Source organism: Triturus cristatus, chromosome 3_1 (genome assembly GCF_964204655.1).
Source record: "Triturus cristatus chromosome 3_1, aTriCri1.1, whole genome shotgun sequence".
Classification (NCBI taxonomy): Eukaryota; Metazoa; Chordata; class Amphibia; order Caudata; family Salamandridae; genus Triturus; species Triturus cristatus.
The window spans coordinates 238,052,956-238,078,433 of NC_140583.1; the positions used below are offsets into that span (position 1 = coordinate 238,052,956).

Consider the following 25,478-nt stretch of genomic DNA (forward strand, 5'->3'; position numbering starts at 1 on the left):
AAGTATTTATCTTACATTTATTTGATAAGCAGTTTTCTATAAAGCAGACTAGACCTCGAGGATGATAAGGATTTGTCAAAAAACGACCTCAAATAAAATTAGTAAGGTAGAATATCACAAAGATTATAAATCACTCGTATTCCCACATTCAAGAGGACCTATTGATAGAATGCTGTAAATATACAGTACAATTCTCCATTATGTTAATGGGTATTATGGTCGAACACATGGATGGATATAGATTTACAAAAAGCCAAAATAGAAGCACTAATAAAGGAATTGGAGCCAATGAAAGACCTAGTGGAAGCTATAAAAAATGGAGAGAAATCTGGAAAAACATGAAGAAGAAACAGAAGAAAGAAAAGCACACACATTTAATTGGGACAAATTAGATAGAGGTGTGCGTAACTCACGTAATCCAACATAGTTCTCTCATCAGCTTTTGACATGGTCAATCACAACAGCCTTCTAGAATTATTAGAAAGCAGAATGGTACTATCAGGTAACGTACTCAACTGGTTCACATCCTTCTTACAGAACCGCTCAAAATGGATCAAGGCAGGCAGCGCACTATCAAAAGGCTCACCAGTAAGATGTGGAGTTCCACAATGGTCAACCATCTCCTCCACACTCTTCAACCTCCATATGGAGCCTCTGGTGGAAATCCTCAAGCAATCAAACCTTGCATACCACATGTATGCTGATAATATGCAATTATACTTCAATATATCCTAGTTGGAAGATATCATTTGACTCCATAACATTCTAGGTTAAACACAAACTTGACTCTCAAACAACCTTAAACTGAACTCTCTCAAAACAGAATTCCTATTATACAGCTCCCTACACATTCAGGAATGGCTTAATCACCTTGACACCTTCAGCTGCAAACCTACCATTATAGACTCAATAAAAACCCTCAGAATAACACTGGTTAACAATCTTAACTGTAACATCTCAGCCACTGGCTATTGCTCGGGCCGCATTTTGATTGTTGTTTGTTGCAGGTTTAATGTCCTGTGCCTGGTAGGCATTTGGGTGCATATTAGAGCATACATGTATTTATCTTACATATATTTTATAAGCAGTTTTCTAAAAAGCAGACCAGACCGCGAGGGTGAAAAGGATTTGTCAAAAAAGACCTCAAATTCAATTATTAAGGAAGAATACAACAACGTTTATAAAACATGCTAATCCCCGCATCCAAGAGGACCTATTGAAAGAATGCTATAAAAATACAGTACAATTCTCCATAAATGTATTCTGGTAAAACACATGGATAAAGATGGATTTACAAACAGCCAAAATAGAAGCACTATTAAAGGAATTGGAGCCAATGAAAGACCTAGAGAAAGTTATAAAAAAATTAAGAGAAATCTGGAAAAAATATAGAAGAAACAAAAGAAAAAACAAACTATAGAAAAGCGAACAAATTTAATTGGGACAAATTTATTTGAGGTGGGCACAACTCACGTAATCCCTACAGTATACCACAACCAGGTTCAAACAGCACATGCCCAGAGGTGCCGTAGAAGGTGGTAAAACCAAGCTGTCACTCACCCTGCACACCAACACCGGGCCAAGCTTTATGGACAGTGCATTACCCTGCAGCTGATACCTGATGTGTGTGTAGTACAGACTAGATTGTAAATACTACTTGTTTTATTACGTAGCTAGTTCAGTGTGATATGAGCAAACATTCTTGTGTTAGTGAACAGTCTCACTGCTGACTGTATCACTCTCAGAAGTACCTTGAACGGTTAAGTGATTCCGGCTAAAAGAAACCTTCCATAGTCCAGTCTCAATAGCACCTATGGCTTAAATTACTTGTTTAAAATCGTTTTCTGGCATGACGGTTTTAATACCTAAGGATCCTGAGCTAATGTTTTGCTGCTTAAGCCAATGTACTGTGCGTGCTTGAAAGTTCAAGTTCTGTCAAAGAAGAAGCCTAGGGATTTAGTGCACGCCATACTGAGGGAATAGAAGTTCAGTGCACAGCATGAGTCGATCTAGGTTTTGACAAGAACAGTGCAGTTTTGGGAGAGATCAGAAAAAACTATCTTTTAAGTGCATTGAGTATAGACCGATATATCATCATCTGGGATTGTGTGAAAGGTAGCACTTGTGCAGCAATTTCAGTGCATTTGAGGTGGAAAAGTTTCAAATAGAGTTGAATGTCATCAGCGTAGAAGTTGTATATGACATTTGGGTGTTATACATTCCCATCGGGAAACATCATTTACAACGCGGGCATTACATAGCGATGCCATTACATCGCGGTCTTTACAACGCAAGTCGTTACAACGACTTGCGCTAGATGGCGCTCTAGGACAAGGAATAGTATAATTTACTATCCAACACCTTCCCTACTGTACGTAGACTGGAGTTGGAATAGTAAATTATACTACTCCTAAGTCCTATTCCTTGTCCTAGAGCGCCACCTAGCGCAAGTCGTTGTAACGACTTGCGTTGTAAAAACCGCGATGTAATGTACCGCGATGTAAATGTATGCGTTGTAACGTCATACATCCATTCCCATCAGTTTTCAATGTATGATATGTACAAACTGAGAACTGCGCCCAGCATCCTCAGTCATTCTTAAAAATGTTTGACTAGAGTTCAATGATTTAATATGTCAATTGTTGCTGGTCTTTAAGGATAAATAGACAGGAGTCGACTTTCTCTAGAAGGTAAGATGAATTATGTGCTGTTTTAGATTTGCTGTTTCCATGCTACATCATTCCTGATATGAAACCAGACTGAAGGTCATCTATGAGGTAATGAGAAATTTAAGCTGAACATCTACACACCTTTCCAAGGCGTTTACAAGGAAGTATGTGTTTTAAACAGATGGAAATTAATGAAATCTTCAAAGTGTACATCTGTTCTTTTTAAAAAGGTGAGAGATCTGACAAATTTTAGGCAGTCCTGGATGACTCTTTGTGATAGTTCTATTCAATATAATAGAAATGAAGCACTTATCTCCTAGAGGATTGTAGAGGGCATAAGGAAATGAGAGGATGGTTTGGTCCCAGCCACGGTAGAGATTATTTCTGAATGAGCCCCTACTCTGAAATGATCTTGGGTTGATGGAGTGTTGTACAATGTTCGTGGACCATCTAATGTTCATGGAGCATGCTTAAGGAGCATGCTATCATTTTAACCTTGTCAGTAAAGATGCAAAGAACTTCATACATGTTTTAATGGAATAGTTGGTGTTCCTTTCAAAGATTGTGTGCATGATTTTAATTACTATCCTGAAAACCTAATGTGTTTTTTTTGCTTAGCTAATCTCTATTATGAAATGTAAATCTTTGCTGTTTATAATTCTTTTTCATATTTCTTAATTTTACTATGACATGTGGGTGAATACAATTGCATCACAGATGCTCCGTAGCGTTAACAATCTTCATTTGTTCATTCAAGATTTTTTAATACCATTCCACTGATTCTTTAAACTTTTATGTTTTCTGTTGTGTTTGAGGCTTTTGTGTCCAAGATTCCTGTCAAGAAGCAATTAAGTTTCTTTGAAATATCTCATTTACACATTACTAAATAGAGATACATTTGATACTTCAGACATTATGTTGAAGCTGTTCAAGACTGAGGCAAGTGAATATTTTGGACCTGAATGAATCCAAGTGAAAGATTGAATTTGAAGTAATTTCAAACTGAACTAACACGGATGATTTACAAGTTGTTGATGGTGTGATCTCATTTTTAAATGCATTCTATATGAAGTCTCATCCTAGAGGAAAAGTTTAAAATTGTATAGTATATTTTATCATTTTCATTATGACTACATGGTTAATTTATTCTGTGTATGAATATGAATAAATAAATATTACAGAATTTTCCACTCTCTATACATCGTAAGACATATTCTTCACTTACCTTGGGCAATGTCATCTTGACGCTGAAGTCCTGTCCGCTCTACCTTGGTCACCTGTTGAAGTAGGTCCCGCTCATGCTGCTTGTAGTACTTTCCCTCATTGAATACCTGGGGTAGATTGGCCGTGTGAACTTGCCGGAGTTGCTCATAGTCATTCAGGGCTGCAGTCAGGTCCCAGTTTTTTCCTGCAAACATTTATGAGAGAATATGACTTGGCAACCAATGCCAACTCTTTGCAAACAGGCCTTTACAAACAATGCCAGTATGTAAATAAGCAACCTGCATGTTCACCAACACACATTCAGATTTAAAAACTAATATTTTTAGTAAAGAGATTGGTAAATTATTGTCCTTAGTGCGTTCATTAGAAATTATACATTCAAAGAAGCTTTTCTTTTCTTTGGCAAAAATATTTTTCTTCATATGGAAGGCCATTCCCCTAAATCACCATCAAATGTGGGGCTACATCACATAGAGATTAAATGAAAGAACTAATTATGATGGGAGAACATAATTACCTGGTCTGCAATGAGCCAGAATGCCTGCATTTAACAGAATGTGTGGTCATTTCCCAACACCATCTAATCCATGGATGATGGTGGATGCTGTACTCCTCTGTTTTGGACAAAAATTGGTTGACTTGTGTGGACCAGGTTCTCTGGTCACAGCTGTGATACCATACTTAGAATATGTAATTCTTTCATTGCTATTCATCCTGGTCATCGTTCAACACTGACCTTCACTGCCCTCCCTCATTTGCTTTCTGTCCATGCGATTGATTGATAGCATTTGTAAAGCGAAACAGCTAGTTCAGAAAGAATTGTCCCAACACTAATAAGAAAGAAAACCGGACCCCAAGTCAGGAAAGAAAAGAAAACGACCAGAATACCTTCAACAAACAACTTTATGGTATAAGGGAGCAGGTAGGATTTGAGATGTTTCCTTCTGATGCTATGGATAAATTAAGCTTGAATAACAATCAGCAAAAAATATCATGCCTAGTTGTCACCATCACTAAAGAGAAACCTCCTATTCTGGTCTTTTTAACTTAGGCATTTTGCCCAAGATTACGTGTTTAGATCTTAGGACAAGAAACGTTTGATTCCAGCTGAACAGTGAGGCCATGTTTGTTTCTTGACCAGTGTTGTAAATTGACTTGTGGCAAAGACATGGGGCTTTAAAATAACATCTTGTGATGGCCTCTAGCCAGTGGAGCTTATGATGCTGATTTGATATTGTCCTTATCCCAAGATCATCATTGCTGCTGTAGTTTGGGTGGGCAATCTTTGCAACAGATATTTTAGTAGGCCAACCAGCAAAGGACTGCAGTAAGCGATTCTTGACAAGATGAGAGCTTTCATCAAAGCTTTCATTGAAGCAGGTGGTAACAAAAGGGAGTATTTTTCTCAAGCTATTCAGAAGACAAAATCCAGAGACACAGATGGATTTGAGGTATTCGATGAAGCACAAAATTAGCGTCAATCATGACTCCCGAATTCATTGATTTGAAGGGGAAGGCAGATACCCCAAAGTCTCAGGCTTTTGTCCAAGCAGCAGCTGATCCAACAAGACTGAGATGTCATGGAGACAATTTCTCCGGTTCTGAAGGCAAATTGCTGCTTAACCTGAGAATTAACTGAGTATCAAGTATTAGTATGGAATGGTATGCCAAATGGATCATGGAGAAATGCAAATGGGGCCACATAAAAGACTCAGTAAGGAGACCTGGGGAACCCTAGTGAGAATCATCTTAGGACTGCATCTGGAGTTAGCCAGGGCAACTGTTTCAGTTTGATCCTGCTGAAATCCCAGCTTAGGTTAAACAATGCAATAAAATTGAGTGCAAGATGGTATCATAGGTCACCAACAGATCTAACAAAATCAGGGCTGCCACTGCACTTTCATCCATTAAACACTTGAAATCATCCATTGCTTAAGCCAGTACTGTTTCAGTGCAAAGGCCTTTTAGAAAAACCGGATTGCACTTTTTGAAAAGTTGGTATTTCTCCAAAGAGTGCGTTTCAGTCAGCCTGGTGAACAAAGCGTGAAATGTGAGAAGGGGCCATAGACATAACACTGGGGTCCAGGTCAGGGTTTTTATTAGAGCAAAACTATAGACACTTGTTTTTTTTTGTTGGTACAACTTCCAAAGAAAATTAAGAATTGCAAAGGGCAGTCAGAGAAGACAGATTACTTTTATTAACTTTCTACAGCTGCTGGACTGAGCAATTATCCAAAGGGGAAGAGGTGGGTAAGAAAGTCAAAATGGTTGAAACTTGCAAGTTTAAAAGAAGACGATGCAGAGTTGATGGGGGAATTTAGTAGGAAAACAATGTTATCAGATATCTGAGGGAATTTATCAAACACATTCAAACAATTTATCACACAATTTTTGTGATGGATTTAATGCATTACCTTGAGCAATATAGGAGACCATGTTTTAATATAGCAGAAATAATTCTACTGTTGGATTTTTAGAGCCAAGAATATACTTCTGGGCACACTCTGTTTTAATCTCTTCAACTTGTTTTCAATAGCAGTTTAACTGAGCTTTTTAAAAGAGTTTGTTGTGTTGTAATTTGTCTCTGCTTCCTTTCTAGTATTTAACATTTATGTTTCATGTTTTTCAAATCTTCAATAAAGCATTAAGCAGCTTCTTTTAGATTTGTAATAACAAAATGAAATTGTCTTATCAAGGAAATATATGAACCAGGTGTCTATTTAAAGTAAAATCTAGGGTTTGAGTCCATTTAAAGTCAAATGTAGGGTTTGATCATAAATTGTTAAATGTGGTCATGTTGCATCGTTAGTTGAAGCCAAGTCTTCTGGATATAATTTACTTCATGTTCTTGTTGGAAAGTCCGGTTTCAGTGTGGTTTGATTTTTAATCGCGTTCTCAGTAGACTCACTTCACCTTATCTAAAACTATGGGGAATTACTGTGGATTAAAAGTAAATTACCAAAGTCTTACTGAATAATGTGGTTTAGTAAAGATGGGCTTGGCTTGATAACATCATCACCAGTCAGTCACATAAATGTTTATTGTATTAATCACATAGATGACAATAAGAAAAATACAACATTTAAAAACAAAGCAATATTGTTAAAAAGGGCTTTAGAATGTATTAGGCACAATTCTCAGCATTTTATAGGCTAAAACTAAACATTTGTGAAATTGATAATACGAGATGTTTAAGGCTAAAACAAAAGCTGACCACCTCTAAGGTTGATCTTATTTTTGAATCAATATTAATCTGTTGCAAGTATAGTCTTGCTAGGTGCAAGAGGTTTGGCCAAATACATAGTATGAGCATGATGGTTTCTTTTTTATACCCACAAAGGAGACAGACTGTCTTCCTTTGCAAACTCTGATTCCAAGATCCTTCAGTTCTTAAATGGGTATGTAGAGTAGTCGAAATTTTACATATTTAATTTTGGGTGCACCATGGAGACTGGAGCTGATGTAGTCCTGATGTGGCAACAGATATGACGATACCAGGTCCATATGTTTATACTTTTTTAGCAAGGCAAGATCATTCTACCTCTGAGTAGTAAATAGGGCCCTTGGTTTTACATTTTTATGGGCCACTCCACTTAACTTAACCAAGGTCTCTATATCCGGTAAATTATGAACTTCAATTATCTTTCATAATGTTGGAATGTTCAGTTCTATAACCTCGTTTGAGGTTTTTTAAAGTTCTGCATACATTAGAGAGCTTAGAGTTGTTGAAGTGGACTAACCACCATCACAAATATAGTTCAATGTGGCCCATTATGAAGTAATACCAGAGAGTTTAAATTCAACTCCACCCTTATAACAGAATGTGGGGTAGCAGTTTGAATACTGTGCATTTAGATTTTTTCAAGATTATTTATGGTCTTGCCATTTAAAACAGTTGATGCATAAAGTAATAAAATAATTAACTTCATTCTTAATGCTTTTAAAGATGAATCAATTGAACTACCAGCAAATAATTTGGTGAACCTCATTATAGATTTGGTGGTGGTAACAGATTTGAAGTTCCTGCTTGCCAGGTGGTTAAACCAAGATAACCCAGTGTTTGTTGAGATGGTCATAATTATTGACTGTTTCAATTATGGCATCTCCCATTATCTAGGGCATTTTCTTCTGCTTTTTGCAGAATATCATGACCTTGGTTTTGGATTGCTTAGCTGTTAGGGTGTTTGTCTGATTGAAGTCATTTAACCGATTTAGTAGATGTTGCAGGCCTTTTCGAGTTTGCGACAATATCACCAGATCTAACAGATACACAATCACTCCAGGTCAAGGTATTCAGGTAAGTCGGCTATATACAAAGAGAATAAAAGTGAAGCCAATATATAGAGCCTTATCTTAATCCGTTCTCCGTATCCATTTTAGTTGACAAGGCATTATCCGTGGTGAGTTTTACCTGAAGCCATGTGTTTGTGTGCAATTCAATTAAAAAGCGCAGTAGTGTGGGATCGATCCCCCCAGTTAGTTTGTTCCATAGTCGTTGGTGATCAACCTTATCAAAGGCTATGGAATAGTATTCAACCTAACAGACATAAATTTTCATTTAATTTTTGTCAGATTTTTTCACCAGAAAGGACTAGGCAACAATATTGCGGGGCGAAATCCTGCTGGAGTTAATGGCATTAGGTGCTGATTACTACCGATTGTACCAATTGGTTTAATAAAACTTTTCCTACAATGTCGCAAAGGCTCTTTAATCGAAATATTCAGATCTTGTTTTGATCTCCTTTTATGTATTGAATAAACTATTGCACCTTTCCATGATGTGGGAATCATCCAAGTAGAAATAACCTTTGAGAATAAATTACTCCATAGTATACTCCATGAAGGGGTATCGAGTTTTACCAGGTCTTCCAGAATACCATTCGGTCTTGTGGCTTTTAAAGGTTGGGAGTTTTTAATTAACTTTGCTATCTCCTCCTTGTTGATTTTTAAAGTCGGTGCAAAAACTGGTATGCTGCCTGGTTTGGTTTTGATATTGGATTTACACAGCAAGTTTTTATGCATTTCTCATTTCTGGCCTTTGTTTTACCTCATGGTCACAGGTTCAAATCCTGGCGGGTCCACTCAGCCTTTCATCCTTCTGAGGTCGATAGAATGAGTATGATTGAGTTGCATAGCAATAAACATCTGTTATTCAGCGCCAAGATACCCTTCGGGTGAATGTGTGCTTCATAAATACACGTTATGTTATGTTTGGTAAGAGGTATGTCTCTGAGGTCTGCCAGACCAGGGTCCAAAATGCCCTCTCATCAAGGGTGAAAACCGCATACAATAATTTGGCACAGGCTTTATCTTCATTATTGGACCTTGTTTCCACTAATTATTCTTAAGAGCGTTCTTTAAGCTCCAAATCATGGCATCACATTTCTCAGAGTTCGGCTGTTTTAATATGAGTCGTAAACTCTTATGATGTTGTCTTTTTATGTTTGCTTTTCCTTGACCAGAGAAGACAACAGAATGGTACTTGGAAGTCTCGCCATTAGCTGTTCGAGGATGAACACAGTAATTTGTTGCCAGTTTTGGAGTCAGACATTATTATGTCCATTGATAAGATGGTCTATCTGCAATTTTGCAAGGCTACCATGTTTCTTGCATGCACACTTTGTGATGCTCATTAAAATAGGATAAAAATGTTTCCAAGAGATTGTCCATAGTTCATTCACTTGATCGGCTGTACTGCTGATATCATTAGGTATACTGATCGCTTGATAAGTTTGGCGGAACGTGTAATTCCCCTGATAATGATAGAGTGCGCTCATGTGTTTGAGGTCCATTGATGGAAATCTTGAGATTGACATATGACATGTTAGCCTCAGAGCCTTTAGAATTTGGAGCTATAAATGATGGACAAATTGAAGTACAGGATTATGATATTTGTGTCTTAGCAACTATAGATATTTTGGTTTCTCAACTTGTGTTATCAAAATCCCCCATCCCAACAGGTCACCTCTCCGTGCCCATATCTGTCAATTGTGCTGACCAAGTAGTTATGGTTTTTGTCTCTACCACCATCAGATTTCAGATTTCAAAGAAAGATGTGGAAGTGACATTTTTTAGCTTCAGAATATTTTGACGGTTTAAGATATCACGATGCCCTATGGATTTTTGTATAGTGTTGAAAAAGTGGGGTAACGAGGCACGGAGAGGCACAATCTAGCCTCACAAGAAATAAGTCCAAAAAGTCAGGGGAGCCGGGGAGAGCTGGGCAGTAGGTCAGCTGGTCAAGTCTGGAGTCGCCGACCGCTGAACCACTGAGTGCCCATTGTGTCAGATTCAGCACAGCACAGACATCATCACTAATTTATCCCAGACATCTGGCCTATCAAAGTTTCCTGATAATTCAGCAGTTCAGAACATATTATTTAACTATGCACCATCCTTCGGTCTCATAACTCTAATCTGTCTAGAAAAATGCTGCTTACATTACTAAATGTTCAAATCCAGCTGCCTTTTCCGTGACGCCTAGTCCCAATCCCAAATATTAAAAAAATCGCCATCTTGGCCTCGATGTAAAAGGATCTCACTCTATAGTCTGTCTTTTACTAAAAGCTTTCCATTGTATCTCTTTCCAGGACCATTAGCTCATTGTGGCTTGTGGATATAACAGAAACTAATGTTCCATTTTAAAGCATTTCTCATTGATCATGCCAAAATCCTATTGGTTGGAGATTTAAATGACTGGGCCAACAATGAGAATGGAGGACATCTTTCCTCAGATTTCTCTGATTATCTCAGGAACCTAAATCTTGAGAAACATGTGCTGACCCCTACTCACATCAATGGTCACATTTTAGACCAAGTCCAGTACATACACTTATCACTGTCCAGCCTCACAGTGTACCCATGTGCTTGATCTGACCATCATCTAATTAAGTTATCACTGACTGGTTTATTTCCCCATAAACATCCACTCGAGTCTGGACTTTTTTCCAGGAGCTGGTCACGAGTCAACTAAAAATCCTTTTGCAACTCATGGATATTAACCACACCAGATCAATGCAATGACATCGACCAACATGGAAAGATGGTATCTAACTGGCTCACAAAAGCCAGTGACACTCATGCACCCCTTTGTAAAATAAAACCCCCCAGATGTCATGAATCCTCCAAACGGTTCACAAAGGAACTAAAACTTAAAAAACTAGACCTAAATCCTCACAAATGTAAATGGCAGAAAAATTGTAATACCGAGGCTAGGACACTCTATCGACTTTCTTTACAAATAGAAATATCTCGTCCTCGAACAAATTAAAAGAAGATATTTGGAATATTTTCAGAACTCTCTGTGACAGAGTGACATTAAACATCACCCTTTCCCAGATTCTGTGATGCATTTAATACCTACTTCATAGATAAAATCAAGACCATTAAAGCAAACATCCCAACTAGTTCTCGCTCTAACCAGAATAATCTGGATGACATGAACTCTGTTACTCTATCCTGATTCAAGAAATCAGTAAGGATTGCCTTATGGACCTACTGATAAAAGTAAATTGGGCTCTCCGAATGACCCTTGCCCCCGTAAATTTTAAAACAGCTCTCTCTTTTATTCCAGGTCCGTCAAGTCCCTTCTCAACCATTCCCTCAACTCTGGAAAAGTACCCAGTGCATTTAAGGTAGCAATAGTGGTACTCTCCAGTAAAAACAAGGTGAAGAACCTCTCACCTTGAAAGACTTTGGCCCAATTTCCCTCTTACCTTATTTAGCAAAAGAATTTGAGGTGCATGTGGCATGCAACATTTGCACCTTCATAAAGGAGTCTGAATTTCTGGACCCTTGCCAAGCCAGCTTCTGCTGGCACATTTCACCGAAGGAGTCATCCTCTCTGTGATGGATGACATACAAGTGGAAGGCGACAATGGCGACACCCAATCTCTGGGGGTCCTCAATCTATCTACTGCCTTTGACACGGTCAATCACAACCTCCTGGCAGACCGTATCAGGGTCGCAGGGCTGTGGGGCCCAGCACTTAAATGGATTACCTCCTGTTAGAAATGGGGTTTCTGGTTGACTAAGGTATACACCCAGGCCATGCAGAACCCACCCCTTTATTCAGGGTAAACTATGTACACAGCTAAGATAACCTCAGCTCAACCTCTGTAACTTGGTGCAGAGCAGGCAGGCATATCAAAAGAGGAAATGTGTAAAGTATTTGTGCAACACACACACACAGTAACACAATGAATACACCACAAAAAGACTCCACACAGGTTTAGGAATATAGCTTATTATATACTGAACAAAACAAGCCCAAAACGATAAAAATCAGATGAGCATGTTTCAAGTTATTTCATTAAGGAAACACAATGCTTAAAATCTCATTTGCAACTGTTTGATTCTTTACGGTAATGCTAGTCCAAATGTGTGTTAAAGTTTTCTTGATCCAAGCAGTGGATTGCTAGGTGTTTACAAACACAGTTTGTACCCAATCCACAATCGTCATGAAATCTGCACAGGTCCTTTTGGGATCGGCGCATGCAGCAAAGCACTGTTGCCTGCTAACATGCAGGCAGGTTCACGGATCTCACGGTTCCGAGGTCGGAATCACAGTACCTTTTGGAAGCTACATGGGCCTCTCATCACAATGCTCAAGGTAGGCACGCAGCGTCGGAGACCCACAAGTAGTGGGCGGCGCTGACAAGGAGACTCTCATCATCAAGGCAACCAGGCAGGCCGCACAGACAGGACTTTCTTTGGTGCTGCGGTGTCCCTGGTAACAGGCATTCGGAGCTGTACCACGACGACCCGCTTGATCTGCTCTCAAAGCGTGCTGAGTCAGGGTGAAGCAGCCAATGCTTGATCTCTGCTCGTGACAAGGAGCTCAATTTGGAGCAACAGAAGCTGGTGAGCATGCCCAGGTGGTTGATGGTTGAAGAATAGCTGCTGAACCCCCGTATGACAGAGTCCCATGGCAGGGATTGACGTCTTTGATGACCCTGAGACTTCGAGAACAGGGTTCAAGTAAAAGAAAGCCCTTGGAGAGCACTTTTAAGTTCACCGCACAAAAGGTAGCAGACAACAGGCAATCAGCATGTAGCAGGCCAACACAACAGAGCAGTTAGCAGAGTGGCCGTCCCTTCCAGCAGCACAGCAGTCCTTCTGGCAATGTGTGATAGTGTAGATCCAGCAGTAACTGTTTACAGGTCCAAAAAGTGTCTGATTTTAGGGGTCAGAGACCCAGTACTTATATCAAAAAGTGCCTTTGATGTAGGGGGTGACATCAAAGGAACATTCTGAAGTGCACAAGGATCCCTTTCATCCCAGGCCTGTCTGCCAGGCTATCTGTGGGGAGTAATCAGCCCTTTGTGTGTGGACAGGACACTACCTATTGAAGTGTAAGTGTCAGCCCCTCACATTCCTCCCTGCCCTGGAAGACCCAACAGAATGCAGATGCAGTTGAGTGTCCTGTGTTATGCCTGTGTAGAGGGAATGCACAAATGTAGCTGTCATCCAGACCAGCCCAAACTTATATCGGAGTCAGACTGTCAGTCACATTGAGCAGTAAGTGCAGAGAAAAGTCCACTTTCTCAAAGTGACATTTCAAAATAGTAAGGTACTATCTAACTTCACCAGTAAGGAGGATTTATCATTACCAATCCAAAGAGATAAAACATGAAAATGCACTCCTTTCTGATCAGGACTTACCACTTAAAAAAGTATAAGGGAATTCCTAATGCTAACCTATGAGAAGGGTATGCCTCACAGTGGTGAAAAACGAAATAGCCTGTATGTCACTATCAGGATATCTAAAACATAAATGTACATGTCCTACCTTTTACTTACATAGCATCCTACCCTTACAGCTTACCTTAGGGATGACATATATGTAATAAAAGGGGAGTTTAAGGATGGCAAGTAGTTTTAAATGCCAAGTCAAAGTGGCATTAATCTGCACATACAGGCACTGCAGTGGCAGCCCTGAGACAGGTTTGAAAGGCTACTTCTGCAGGTGGCACAACCAGTGCTGCAGCCCACTAGTACCATTTAACTTACATGCCCTGGGAATATGGTTGCCACTTTACGAGGGATTTACTAGTATGTCAAATATGCTGATCATGTATACACAAATAACACACATGTTTAGGGAAGAAGCACATGCACTTTAGCACTGATTATAAGTGGTAAAGTGCTCAGAGTGCTAAGGGCAACAAAAAGAATCATCAAAAACAGGAGGTATAAGGCATAAAGTCTGGGGAAGCACCACCCTAAGGATGCCAGGTCTAACACCTCCTTTTTAGGAGACCGCTCCCAGTCCATTCCTCTAACTCCCTTCACTTCTTCTCAGTTCCATCTAGATTGCAGAGCCCCCCCAAGGATCCTCCTTATTCCCAACCTCTTCAACATGTACATACGCACACTGAAACAAATTAATAACCCTCGGCAATGAACTCCGCTGCGCAAACTTTGTGTAGATTTGTTAAATACGCATTCCATGAAAACACGTAGTAAGGCAATAAATCCGCTCCACTACATAGCGGAGTCAGCTTCTGAACTGCACCCACAAATGCTTTGATAAAGCAACTTTACATGTTAATAAGCGTATAACCAATTCACAAACGCAAACTTTGAAATTGAAAAATATCAGGCAATGAGAGAGGTGATGATTTTTGGGTCCCTCCTAACCTAGGGGGAGGACCAAGCAGATGCCTTGAACACAAAGAGCATATCATGCTGAACGATTCAGTGGTGGTACCATCCTCTTAGGACCACCCCAAGCACAGTTATTATGGGCAAAAATACAATCCCAACAAAAGGCCTTGCAAAGCATTATGGGATGAGATTAGCAGTGGGCAGTGAATATTATAGTATCCAATATCAAAATAATTCTACAAAGAGCTGCACTTCAACTCGTTGTTACTAGGTGTCCCTCACAAGTCAAATGCAAAAGCATTGAATCAAGCTGCAGTTCCACTAGTCATTACTAGATGTCCCTCATGAGTCAAATACAATATCAAAAAGACTTCAAATAGTCCAGAACCAGGCAGCCCATCTAATTTACAAACAAGACAAATGTTGCCACATCACCCCCCCCCCCCTGATGATGGGCCTTCACTAGCTCCCTGTAGAACAAAGAACTATGTTCAAAGTCAGTTGCACCATTTTTAAATCACTTTGCAGTAAAAGCCAACCTCTTCATCAAATACCGAATCCTGAAGTACACCCTTAAACGCCCACTACATTCTGCCTACTTTGAGAAGAAGAGACTGGGTGGCGCCAGATTTGCAGTTATCGCCTGCAAACTTTGGAACTCCTTTCCCCTTGAGATGAGATCTGAATCTTGAAACAATTAGAAACATGGTTATTTAGACAAGCATGTAACTAATACACTGCATTTTCTGTATCTCACCTCCATGTTTCCCACTACAGCGTCATGAAACCGCTTGGTGTACGCACATTTTATAAACTCAATAACATCACATAACCTAACAATCCAAGCATAATATTTGACCAGCTACTGCCATGGGCAGGAGATAAGTGAGACTTTTGGATCCTGAAAGAAACATGGTGTATACATGTGTTAGGACGTTTAACTCCAAAAGGCATAAACAAAAAATCATACATGCTTTCTATAGCTGTATATCTATATGAATATATGAAAAGTACTCCAAGTCTGATAATATGCAAATGTGTATTGCAATGCAAATATCTGTACATATGCAATGTAAGAGAGAAATATTTGAAAAGTTAAGAGCCGATGTACAGTGTTAGGTGTACATCTGTCGCCAAAGCATATTTCCTTCACTTTCCCAAAAGATCTGGATGATTTAAACTGGTTTCAGTTAAATCCCACATATCATCATGTTCTGCATAAAGCACCTCAAGGTCGAAATACTTGTGCGAAAATAATACAAGCTTATTCTCCTTAAAGCGTTCCTCTGTTTCTTGCAGCTTGTCTTGTAGTATATTAAATACTTGAAATAATAAATAAATCATTAAGCCATTCATCATTTGCTCTATATCAATTGACTAGCAGCGGTCACACAATTAGATTGTATAAATGGACAATGCTCCGCAACCCATCTTCACCGACAGATATGCTGGTTAATGTGTGCTCCAATATTCCTTTGCCTTACTTCAAGTAAAGTGTATATGTGCATATGAACGTGTCAGATAAATTCTAGCAACTGAAGTGAAATATCACACATATAGTGTGAATGAAGGATCAGGTAACAACATTATTTAAAGCTCTTGCTAAAACGGTGTAGTCTCTCTTTTCTTTGATAAACACAAATAATGTGCTATTTCAACCCCTACATGTTCTTTCGAGTGAAAGTATAATTCCTTCATCAAAACCAGCATTACAGGATACCTGGATCAGATATGGTGACATGTACATATGTATGCACGTGGTATTTCTATAGCGTGAATCTAGCCAATAGGCAAAAGGATGCTGTACAGGGTGAAAGACTCAACGAGTGATGAGAGAGGTAGCTGATTTGTAGACTGTTAATGCTTTGCGATGAAGTTTTCTAACAAGAGGCACATCTTAACTTTTTCCTAAATTGGAGCAGAAGTAGGGTGGTCCTGGTGGATATGGGGTCGTTCTTCCAGATAGTGTGTGCTCTTGGCACTATAGGATACTCGGAGAGCATCTTCAGCTTGCGAGTATTCCCAAGACAATAAATTCTGTGGGGAGTTGAGATGGAGGGATAGGAATTGTGAACTTCAGAACAATCATTCTGAAAATCTTCTACAAGTTGAAAGTTAGCACCATTGTGAGTACTTCATGGGGGGTGAGTAGAAGTTGGAACAAACAACCTTATTGCCTTATCAATGTGAGCAGCCGCGGCCCCTGCAGGTAAGAGCGGTGGGGCCGGGTGGGGAGGGATTTCGACAGATGCCGACTAGGGAAAATTAATTATTTATTTAATTTTCTCTGGTGGTCGTCTGTCGAATCCACTCCCCCCACCCAGACCCACCGCTCTTACCTGCATGGGCTGTGGCTAGATGTGATCAGTGTCTCATTAGTAGTGTCGAAGTGTCTGCAAAAACTTGAGTGTGTTGATGAGTATCTTAAATTCCAGAGTTAAGTCTTACATAGAAACTGAATTTACTAACATCATTAGAAAAACACAATGTCCTATGCTAGTCCAGATTTTCTATTTCTACGCATACCTCAGAAAAGACTTTAAAACAAGTGCCATCTCTCACCTCTGATTGGTGGCAGGGAGTGTGCTGGATAGGACTATAGCAATGGCCATGTGAGTGTTAAGAGTCTAATGGATTTACATTTACAATGGAACAACCTGCTTCCTAGTTCAGATTTCTAATATTTACACATGTCCAAGTTTTATGCATAGGTCAGCTTGGCCGAACTGTGAATAACCTCAGACTACAGTCAGTATCAGTCCATTATTCTTCTAAATACAACATCTTGAAGCTATTTACTGTGTGTTTCAAGCCTAATGGGGAAGTATGCCCTATTCAAAAGCAAATGCTAACCTCCTCTGAAAATAGGATGCACAGCCCGGTCCATACAACACTGCCTCACCTGAGCTACAGATATGATAAAAAATAGTTTCTGGACCACTAACCTCTAACATGTTAAGGTGATGCAAGAGGACAAAAGCAGTCATACAAACCAATATTTCTCAGACCTGTGAAATCTGGAAACGTTTCTTAGGTCCCTGTGCAATTATTTTATCAACATACCCAAGAAGGACTTAGGGAATTGGGGGCTGCTCTATAGTAAATGTATTAACAAAGAAATACAGTAAAATCCCTTTAAAACTACTAAAACTCTATAATAGTGATTTGAGGATGTGAGTTTAAATGACCAATCGGCACTTTATCAGGGTATGCAAGATGATAGATGAGATGTTGGGTAAGGCAATTTAGAAATCTAGTGCTTACTTTGATCAAATTAACCTACTAGAACTAAAATGAATGTCATAATGAATACAGTTCTGTTGTATGGTGCTATTAGATTTTGATGGTTTCATAGTAATTTCAGATCTCAGCAATTTTTGCTTGAGTCTTATTTATTAGAACCCCTTTCAGAGGACCATGGGGCTAGCCGGGGTTACTGAGCCCAACCGTAGTGGTTGAGGGTTTTTACTCCTGATGTTCTGTGGCCTGAACTACTATGGATTCTGAGCAACTGGGCCAAGTACCGCTTCTACACGTGACTGTCAGTAGTAACGTGGTGGAGAAGTCCAAGGTGCCCTTGTGCGGGCAGGGGGTAGGAGTACAGGGAGTTAACACAGGCACACTACTTAAATTTCGTGCCGCAGCAGCAATAAATCATTGTCCAGCCAAATACACACTTTTATGAAAAAAAATAATTCTTTTATTTATACTGCTACCAACACAAAGGAAAAATACGACATTCCCAAACAACTACAGAGTTCCAATGAGGTCAGGGCTCTGCTGTTTCTTTAGGCAGTCCATTAAGTACCACTCCCTCCTTGCTCCTAGTGATAGTGGTTATTACCCATTCACTATAGGCAACATCCAGGGCAAGCCCCTCTATTAGTACTAGTCTTAAGTGTCCACTTTGACTTTATTTTAAAGTCAGCAGTGTGCCAGCACCCCAGCGCTACCTAACAAGCAAGTTCCAAGGGACCAACTGGCCTGAAGTCAGTCTTACTTTAACCGGAAGACTTGGAGCATCCAGAGTTCCTGACCCCAACTCGTCCAGGGGTGCTTGGAGCAGCAGCTGAATTAGGTGAGTTCACCACACGTAGCTCATGAGTGCTGCACTCAGCGGTACCAAAATTCCTCATAAGTGGTTGCACTACTGAAGGGACCATTTTCATTGCAAGGTTGCAAGGTTCATTGCAGCTCCTCCTTGCAGGATAAGTATAAAACCTACTCCATGGAGTGGGGGAGTGGTAATGTGACGACCCTAAAGCAGGTCCCTTGGCTTGGTAACAATCCTCCCACAGCGGTCGCACAACTCCCACAGAGGTGGTAGATCAGGTTGCATGTCTTGTTGCTCCCGGTGATCCCCTCTGGCATCCAGGGTAACTGTATCATTCATATACATGGGCTCTGGCCAGCTTGGTACAGCGGAATCCTCAGCTGAATGCCCCTGGAATATGGGGTCATGGCTCACCACAGCTCACGGGCTAAGGCCCTCACAACATGGCATTCCTCACACTGTGGCCCCTCCTGGCATATGGGATTGCAGCTCTTCACTTTGCATGGGCTCTGACCCAATTGGTGCAATGATGCACCCAGCTGAGTTCAGAGTGGCTCGTCTCTGGCATAAAAGGGTCACTGACTTCGTCCTGCATGCGAACAACAACCCGGTCGGCACAGCAGTCGTTTCTTTGCACCTCGCACCAGTGGTCCACTCTGCAGGGCTCTCCACTGGACCTCACTCCCTCAAACACTCTCCTCTTCCTCACAGGGCACACAAGTCTTGGCAAGCTGGCAGGCACCGGTGCTCCAGGCTCCAAGGCAGGTGGTCTTGGATTCCATGGGTGATGCCCCTTCACCGTACAGGGAGAATAGCAGGTATGGGCCTCCCAGTGCTGGTCACAGGTAGAAGTCTTGCAGAGCTTCCCCTCCTCATGCAGCTCAACTGGCTGCTTGGCAGATAAAAAATGTTGGCACCCAAAGCTCCCCTTCTTATAGTCCATTTCCAGACATCAAATGTGATTTAGAATCTGAGTCTCTGAAGTTAATGTTGGGTCTGCTTCTTTTGAAGTGCCCACTCCTCTGCCCTCTTCTTCATCTTGAAATAAGTTTGTCACAGCAGGAGTGGCTCCAAAGCAGATAGCCGTAAAACACAGTTTGTAGGAGTGACTACAGTTCATATCTAGATGCCAGCCAAAGAGTTATGTGCATCACAAGGTCAGCCCAGGACCCAGTCCTACGCTTTAATTTTCTCTTATCAGCTCCATCTCCTGAGATGTGCCTAGGCCCCTTCCTTGTGACCTCCCACTGAATCAAATAGCACCCTTTCAAGTGTGTGCCCCACCCAGCTTACGGGAATGCAGCAATATACAAAATCTGTCTTGGTGATTTCTCTACCCCTCACATTTGACCATGCAGGCCTGGGTCTCCTAAAATGGAACCCTGGTCCCTCCATGTATTGTACCATCCACAAGCAAAAATACAGCCAGCATATGTATGAAGCCTACACACACTGCACATAACTGTATCGTTCATGTACTGTACCACTCATAGGCACATATACATTCAGCACATGCATTTACCATGCACGCACTGCACAATACTACATCCATCATGTACTGTACCACTCATAGGCACCCATAAATCTAGCATATGCATTCACCATGCATGCACAGCTCAGAACTGTATTATCACTGTACAGCACCCTTTCCAAGCAATCATACACCCACCGCAGATTCACCATTCTTCTGCTGCACAGAACTACGCACCAACCCACTGTAGGCCAAGGGTAAGTAAATCACAAAGCAACAGAACTTCAACTGAGTAAGACAGTAGGCCTCACTCCACTGACAAAAGTTAGAAAGGACCAGTCCATTCCTACTGATCACTACATAGTATGCTGCCACTACCACACTTGTACTGTTTAACTCCTGGTAAAACATCAAATTATACAAAAAAAGTGATGGATGAAGTGCTTGAATTAATCTCAGCCACTGGTAATTACTCGGGCCGCAACCCAATCGATTGTTATTTTGCACACAATGTCACCTCAGTTTGGACCCAGCTATATGCAAATCATTCTTGACCCTGCTCCAATGCAAACAGTCCAGTCCGAACTGCCAAGCTAGGTCTCCCCTGAACCGGAACACAAGCAACCCATGACCAATTTTGCCACAGTTATGGGCTCATCATTCAGGTACACCTTGGTTACAGTGATACAGTGTCCATGGGACTCACAACCTGTGGATTGATGGATTTAAATCTTATTTCCAGCCTGCCTTACCATCTGTAGCAGGCAGAGCAAAGGGAGGGTTGTTGTTCCTTTTTTCCATAAAACTCAAGGCTATAATATCTCAGATAGACACTGCCTCACAAAACTGCCTAATTGTGGAGTTCATTACTGAGTCCCAATCCAAAATACTGTTTATTAATTTTTATAACGCAGGGGATTGTGTACCTGAGAATGAGCACCTTAGCTTTTTAGCAAAATTTGTAGATTTGTATAATGCTCGTCAAACCACTTTTGTACAAATTATTTTTATGGGTGATTTTAATATTCATCTCTGTGATTTTAACTGTAAGATTGCTGACCCTTTTGGTCCCCCCCACTCGGTGCCCCCACATTTTGAACATTCGATCAAGGGTGAGGCTCTTGAAGAGCTTCTCTCATCGGCAGATCTCTTTGAGCCATGTTTTCTATCTAAGGGTGAACGGGCAGTGACGTATGAAGCAAGGGATAGTGAATCAATTATTGATTACATCTTCCTATCCCCTGCGCTCTTAAGGTGGGTTCATAGGTATAATGTTTTTCGTTGCCCTTTTAGTGATCACAACCCTGTGATCCTAGAACTAGATAAGGCTTTCTGCCCCAAGGAGGCCCCATTGGCCCCTGTTCCCTCTATTACCCTGGCTACCAGAGAACAAGGTAGGAAAGTAAAGTGGGATAAAGTAGTTCCGGAGGATTTTATGGAGAGCCTAATTGCGAAAACAAGTGTTGAGTTTAGGAAGTGTATGGACCCCTTTACATCGGGTGGTGAGATAATAGCTGCTTTTGATTTAATCTGTAAGCAGGTCTCCTTAGACCTAACCATCACTAGCAAACCGTGTTGTCCACAGGGAATCAAGTGGTTTGATGCTAGTTGTTCTAGGGCCCATCAAAGCTTATTAAGTGCCTTAAAAAAGTTACCCCGTGATAAGGCCCTAATAGCTACTCTTAGGAAAGAGTACAAATCCATAATCCAGTGCCGGAAAAACGAACTAAAGAAGGAGGCCTGGGACACCTTAACCTCGGTTGAGGTTCTTAAGGATAGCGCAAAATTCTGGAGTATAGTGAACAGCCCATTTTTAACAGGGAATGATAATGCCCCACTCGATATTAACATCCCAGAGGGGGAGTGGCTGATTCACTTAGAAGGAATCTATGCGAGTAATTTGATCCCTGATCCTTTTAAGGTCCCTGAAACCTTCTTCCCCCTTGCCCAGTTGATATTTAATAAGAATGATGTGGGGAAGGCTATAAAAGACTCTGCATCCAATAAGGCCCCCGGACCAGATGGTGTCCCATTGGATATCTATAAAGGGGACATTGAGCTTTGGAGCACTATTTTAACTAATGTTTTTAATGATAGTATCCAGAATGGGTTTCCGGTGTCTTGGTCCAAATCAATCATTATACCGGTTTTTAAAAAGGGAGATAGGGGTGACCCGAGATGTTACTGGCCCATTTCTTTAATTGATTCAGCGGTCAAAATTTTGGGTAAAGTGATCTTGAACAAAATCTCAGATTGGGTAACGGAGAAGGGGATTCTATCAGAGATTCAATATGGCTTTAGATCCGGCAGAGGTACCATGGACCAGTGCCTCAACCTGTACCTGTTAATTAATAAATATACTAAAGCCACTAAAGGATCCCTTTATCTGGCATTCATGGATTTATCCACAGCTTTTGATCTGGTGAACAGAGCAAAGCTGTGGATGATCCTGTTGGACCTGGGGATAGACCCTTGTCTGGTGCATTTTTTAGCGGAACTGCACCAAGACTTGTACGCTGCAGTGAGGGTCTCCCATGAGGGCAAATGCACACGTCACTTTAAATCGGGTAGAGGGGTACGCCAAGGTTGCATCCTGGCCCCCCTGCTCTTTACCCTATATATTAATAGATTAGATCTAACTCTAGGTAAGGCCAGTTTGGACACTCCGTGTATTGGGAACAGTACTTACCTGCTCTTCTATACGCGGATGACGCTGTCCTCCTGGCTCGCACCCCGCTGGGATTACAGAGACTATTGAACTCCTTTGGGGACTTCATGAGCTTACTGGACCTTGTGGTGAATAGCTCTAAATCGCATGTGATGTCCTTGGGTATCCAGAAAAATAAAGTCAAAAAATGTTTTTGTAAAGGAGTGGAGGTAACTAGAGTTAAGGTATTTACTTACTTGGGGGTTATATTTGACGATAGATGCTCGTGGGTCTCTCAGCTTATAGCTAAAAAGAATAGTGTAGGTAGATCATCTTCCGCTATATTAAGTTTTGCCCGACGTTTGGGTGGTAAACCATGTGACGCAGTTCTAGCCATCTACAGGGCGAAATGTTTAGCTATAGCGGTTTATGGTGCTGCTATTTGGGGCTATAAAACAGCGGAGGTGATCCAGTTGGCAGAAAACAAATTTTTTCGTTCAATTCTCTCCATCCCCCAATCATCTCCGACTTTTTCAATACACCAAGAACTGGGGATGGGTTTTGTCTCTGATCATACAAGTTTGGCTCCCTTAACATTCTGGTTGAAAACATGGTTGAACCCTGAACTTTCCCTTAACAGATTGATCTTAAAAGATTGCACTGGTTTAGATAGAATGGCTGATATCCCTTGGCTCTTGTATATCAAGAAAATGTTTTATAAGCTAGGGCGTCCTGAGATTTATGAGAACCCAGAAACAATTACTAAGGGGTATATTGGCTGGGTTAAAGTTCAGTTTTTAAACTTAAGGTCGCAAGAGCGGGAGGAAGAGGAGCTTACAAAAACCTCGGTAAGGGCTCATTTTTTATTAATAACCTCTCCCCAGATTGAGCCCTACCTTAAGCTGGTCAGGAACCACTATCATCGTTGGTTGTTGACCAGATTTCGTTTTAACTTGATTCACTTTGTTTTAGGGAGCTTTCAAGGATGGAGTTAACCCGTAGATGCTGCTTTGTGTAACTGTGATGGTTGCTCACTCCAAGACACTGTGCACTTTATCTTTTTCTGTAAACATTATGTTGAAAGCAGAAAGAAGTACATCATACCATTGTTGCAAGGGAGAGGCTTTTATCAAGTAAAACCTGCTTTGATGTACTTGCAATTATTAAATTGCCCTTGGATCATTTTTAATATCGCTAACTTTTTAGTTGCTGCAGCTCGGGCACGGAAAAAATTTGATCTACAACTCACCTTATGATCTTAGTGATATATGTATTTGTTGGGATGAATTTTTATTACTTTGTTATTATATTGTTTTTGTGTCTAATTAATTATTTGTAGTATTGTGATGTACTTTTGTGATTTTAATTAATCGATTAAAGTGGTTTTGACTGACTGTGGAAATATGGATTTTTATGATCGGTTATGTCCCCTATCTTGGACCCCAACGGTTTCATGTATAAATCACAAGTACATGTATGTTCCCTCCAGTTCCAGTTATGAAGACGCAAACACATGTGCGTCCACCGTCAACATGTCCTCTTTCAGATCCGCCACGAATGGGCCGGATATTCTATTCCTAAGTATGAAAGGCCACCGGCTTATATGGTTCACTTATGCCATTTTACAGTCCAGGCAAGTAGGCCCTGATTCTGCCATCAAGCTTTTCCTGCCTTCTGCCTCTGAAAGCTCCAGTCTGAGCTCGCATCTGTATCCATGAACTTTGCCCTACTCTCTGCGCGACTAACGGTGCCTGACATCAGCCTGTTGCCTGCCAAAAACTGTATTTCACCTTCGAGATTATCTGCTCCGCTCCCTATCCAATGCATTCCTGTCTAGTAGTTTAAGTAAACATTCTTCCGGCTACCGAGCAAAAGGCCCGGCTTCTCTGTCTTTTTGCAAATAATTCATAGCCCTGTTACTATGGAAGATTTCTGCCCCCGCATCTAGTGTAGACACTTAGACGCTTGTACACGCACCAACAGTCAGTATGGTCAGTATAGAATAAGATTTTACTCTAAGAGACCTTTCTTTTTGGATAACACAGTTCTTTAAACATAGGATGTTAGATATGATTTGGGATTAGGTTGACTTGACCCCCCAGACTTCTGTCTCCACATGTAGAGCTAAATGTCAAGTCCCCTTCACCCCCTAGTTGCACGTCAATCACACGTCATGCTGCTGCGCGCGCATTTCTGCCAAGCATTTCTGCTGACATTGCGAAATTCTTTCATGGAACCACCCTATTATGACATCATACCTGATGACGTTCTTTAGTTACACCCAGTTACACCCATTTTTGCTACGCATGTATGTTTTATCTTTGCTATCAATTGTTACGCCTCCTCCATATGTTTCACTATAATGCATATTGTATAAAAATGATTACTTGTCAATAAAGAGGGTTCTTCACTTCCTGAACCTTCGTGGTGATGGAATATGGAGCTCCTCAATTTAAATTGATTTTGGAATAAAGCCCGTTCCGAACCTCTAATACCACGGATTCTGCCTCTTATTTTACTGAGCTATTATTATAGATTTTCCGCATCAAATTAAGTTCCGGTAATTAAATTATTTACCACATAAATGGCGCCCGAACAGGGACACTTTCTCATCTCACGCGCCGGCGGTGCGTTGCAGGCCCGGTCTCCTGTCACAGCTGGACGGACAACAACGCGTACCCACAGGATTTCCTGTATCTCCCTCCTGCCGAGCGGGGGTAACTGAGGCTGCGATCAACACCCAGACGAGGCGGTGAGAAGTGCGAAGTATCCCGACCAGAGCCTAGCTGAGAGAGCAAGATCCGA

At 40.9% G+C, this 25,478-nt stretch overlaps 1 protein-coding gene across 1 annotated transcript in view; it reads right to left on the reverse strand.

Moving 5' to 3' along the window:
- Positions 1-25,478, reverse strand: part of OTUD7A (OTU deubiquitinase 7A) — a 1,294,251-nt gene that overhangs the window by 334,741 nt on the left and 934,032 nt on the right. Inside the window, exon 6 of the mRNA XM_085643760.1 lies at positions 3,895-4,077. Coding sequence (XP_085499886.1) covers positions 3,895-4,077 — 183 coding nt within the window. The remainder of the gene's footprint in view (positions 1-3,894; positions 4,078-25,478) is intronic.